This window comes from Sphaeroforma arctica (assembly GCF_001186125.1).
Source record: "Sphaeroforma arctica JP610 unplaced genomic scaffold supercont1.3180, whole genome shotgun sequence".
Classification (NCBI taxonomy): domain Eukaryota; class Ichthyosporea; order Ichthyophonida; genus Sphaeroforma; species Sphaeroforma arctica.
The window spans coordinates 1-3,910 of record NW_014037378.1 but is presented as its reverse complement, the minus strand read 5'-3'; the positions used below and the strand labels follow the sequence as shown (position 1 = coordinate 3,910).

Below are 3,910 nucleotides of genomic sequence, written 5' to 3'. Positions count from 1 at the left end.
TCTTTAGGAGCCGTTGAATTATTTGATTGTTTTTAATTTGCATAGTCTGCATCCCATGTTGAATGTGAGGTTGCTTAATGAAATACACTGACCGCGTAGTTTTATTTCAACATCAGATCACAAAGCGATATGGGAAGTCCGGGCCACTAGACGAGGTAGCTGGACCAGGAGGTATGCCTATAATATATATTTCAAGTTCTTCATCCTAACTTTTCTCATAACATATTTGCTGCATTCCACAAAGAAAACCTAGCGGTGAGTGCGCTGGTTAGCACACACAGTGCTGGGTTCCTATATACAATGCGTGGTTGCTTTTAGTACGAGCCTTTGCTATGCACCGCCGAAGTGTTCGGAGATGCTCATACTATGACAAACATCCCAAATTGACTTTGCTCTTTGTGGCACTGGACACAGGAGTGTACGTGTATGGTGGAGTCGGAACAGGAAAGAGCTTGTTGGTCGACATGTTCTTCGCCAGCGTAGATGGTGACTGCATACCGAAGAGGAGACTGCATTTTCATGAGTTTATGCTTGAAGTAGGTCGCACCCACGAACGTCTGCGGTGTAGAAAAGTAATTTTGTCTTTCTCTTATCCGAAGTTTATGTTTCTAGTATATCGGAGCGTACTGCCTTCTGTGCATTAATACGTGGTATTTGGCATGGATATGTATGTTCATTTACCCCGGTGCGAGTATCGTCGGAGCAAAATATCTATACAACAGAGCTCTCACTGTTTCTCTGTACTCCCAATGAGCGCAAATACCAAAGGAAATTCAATAATGAAACCATCTGGGGTGACTGATATAAATTGTTTTTAAGAAGTTATAAGTGTGAGGTGTGTATGTTAGTTCCACGGACGTCAAAAGGCCAGTGCATCGAGCGTGTAGTTGCCCAGAAGCGTGTGTTCGGAAGTATAGAGGTTGTATTTGTGATGAAGATGCGTGTTGCAGCTTAGGAAGAGCGTTCCAGAGTTTGTTTTGTGTAGAGTTTTTGGCATCGACACACATTTGTCCTCATTCTATTCTGACCAGCTTCATTCAATCGTGTATCAGGTGCACGCTAAGTTGCATTATGTGCGATCTCAATCGGACTACGATGGCCAACCACTAGAGGCGGTGGCTGCGATGATTGCTGAAAACGTTAGGCTTCTGTGTCTTGACGAGGTAGGCTGTTAGCTATATAAGTATAATGTATCGTTGAGCAATATATCCATCTCGGTCGACCAGTCCCATCTGTATATTATGTTGTCTTATTTATGTTTTGTGTTTATTCGGAATAGCGAGCGGTTCTGGAATCGTTGCTGTCAGTTGCCTTCTGTATGTCCCACACGTTGCTGAGGAATGGCGAAGGTGCATTGGTACTTTCCCAGCGTACTAGTGACTAATTTCTGTGCATACCAAACTATAAACAATTAAAACTGTGTAGTATTCAAGTCTCAGTGCAAGTACACACACACACACGCTCGCTCAACGTACATAAACAGAAACCATTTCTATTCTTTCAGTTTCAAGTGGTTGATGTAGCGGACGCGATGATTCTGAAGACTCTGTTTGAAGTACTCATGCGCGATCACGGGGTGATTGTGACCATGACTTCCAATAGACCTCCGGAGCTGCTCTACCTACATGGTCTCAATCGGAGCGCTTTCCTGCCCTTTATAGACTTTCTGAGGTGAGGTGTGTGGGCCTTCCTCATATATTTCATTTAAAGGGGGCAGTTCAATAGTATATAAGTATAGAAAGTCTATGGAAAAACGGTACTCACGTTCACATCAAACCATCACGGTACACTATAGAGATACAGTGGAAGTTCTGAATCTCGAGGGCATCGACCACCGGAAAGTCACACAGCAGAGGCCGGACAAAGTCTACTACGATAGCCTGAATTCTACGGAGCCGTCTGGGGACTTGCACAAGCGGTAGGTGTGGCTATTGATAGGGGCATACTGGGGCTACCGATATATCAGCTGGCCCTGTTCTAAATTCGCACCTGAATTTGGGGGACAAATTGTATACAATTTGCGATTGTTAGTGATTAGAGAATAGACTCGAGCAGGTGGACTATTCACCCAGACCGGTCTATGTGGTCTGCGGGTTGCGCATATGGCATTCCACGCTCATACCATTCCGGTTCTGTTTTTGGTGGAAAGATTATGTGATGATGTCCTGCGTACCCAAAGCACTGCAGGTGCGCTTAGTGGAGCGATGCACACACGTTCCTGTATGGCTCTACAACGTCCAGCGAATGCAGTAGACTCTTCAAATATCTGCGTAGGTTCGGATAATTTCATTGATGGTACATATCAGTGCTATTTCTGCGCACTGTAAAATTATGTCAAGTAAACACATGAGCTTGCACGCGTGTAGCAAGGACCATCAAGGACCATCGCCTTATACTTGAATATCTGATATTGTGACTTTGTGAGACTTGCAAATCACATGACATGCATTCGCGCTATCGAAATCGATGACCTTCAGAACATGGCGCCTATGGAATTTTCAATCGGCACATGTCCTCAGAAAAACCAAGCGTTAGTCTTCAGGCAAGATATCCAAGTACGCATTGGAAACGGAAACGCATTACAGTTACGGTACAAAAACTTACTGTGTGACGCCCTTGTAGGTTCTCACAGATGTGTGATAATTCAGTGGCTATCAAGGTGGACGAGACCATTGCTGTGCGGAACGGGAGGGATTGTCATGTGCCTCGAGGCAGTTACCAGCACGGGGCGGCGCTGTTTGAGTTTCGAGAGCTGTGCGGCTGGGGCAAGTATGTTGGTGTTCATACCAGGTCGGTATGGTATGCTTTTAGGATTTCAGTGCAGCGTTTTACTTGGTGAGCAAATGATTACATATGCAAGGTATGCATAGTATGTATATGCAGGTGTTATTGAGTCTTAAACGTTATGTTTGTTGTATCTGTCTTTGTTCTGTTGCGTACCTGACTCCTATGACGACAAGATCCGCCAATTCGGGTTGTCTTTTATTACCCATGAATGTGTAAGAGGGAATTGAACGGAGTTCTGCCGTGTGGGCACTGTACGGAGTTGTAATGCAGTGGAAACACAATCCAAACCGTATCAATAAACTTTTAAACTTTCCCCCGGGATAGAGTATCACTGCAACGGATCGGCTGAATAGCGTAGTCATCTCTACCGTTTTCTCCCTACAGAGGAGTGGCAGACTACCTGGCGATTCTCAGGATCTTCCCCACCGTCTTCGTCAATGGCGTACCAGAGTTCAGCTATTTGAACAGAGATGAGGCACGAAGGTATGCAACCTGACCTCGTGCATGACCGGATTATACAGAACGCAGCTAGCTTGCCCTACAGCATACAGCAGAATGCCATGCTCATGTATGCATGCCTGTGCAGATATGCAATCATTCGCGTTTTGTTACATGGAGGTTATCGTGATATATTCACTCTATCACGGTCAGCAAAGGAGTGGCGAAGCGCACGCCTTTATCATTGAGATGTCTCTCGCATACTGGTTTGTTAGTTTATAGTTATTGGTTGGTTTAAGAGTATGTCATTCATTGCGCGTATTGTGCATACACTCCTACCATCCATGCCCTGTCACCGGTGGGTCTGATTTGAGACACTTTCTGGGGATTCGAGTGGCAGTGAGGTCTTATTGAGTTTCCTGTTTCTTATAGTATTTTTTTGGGCCCCACCTACTATCGGGTTCGCATAATAGTGCCACTGGCAGCCACAGGTGTTTTTGTTAGTGTTTGTACGTAAAGACGCATTGAAGGAGATTGTGCCATTGATGCGATGGTAAAGTGCGGAGCATTGACGTGGTATTCGCCAGTGTATGTATGCTTGTAGTTTTATATACACATATATATTAGTTATATATATATATATATATATATATATATATATATATATATATATATATATATATAT

The 3,910-nt window shown here is 44.2% G+C and overlaps 1 protein-coding gene across 1 annotated transcript; it reads left to right on the top strand.

The window, feature by feature from the left end:
- Nucleotides 1-77: 77 nt before the first annotated feature.
- Nucleotides 78-3,270, top strand: SARC_13354 (hypothetical protein; the record flags this gene model as incomplete). Its single annotated transcript, XM_014292516.1, has 7 exons — nucleotides 78-171; nucleotides 415-536; nucleotides 1,053-1,163; nucleotides 1,505-1,671; nucleotides 1,796-1,918; nucleotides 2,623-2,769; nucleotides 3,172-3,270. Coding segments are annotated over 7 exons (863 nt in total), but the record flags the coding sequence as incomplete, so codon positions are not given.
- Between the last annotated feature and the right edge of the window lie 640 nt (nucleotides 3,271-3,910).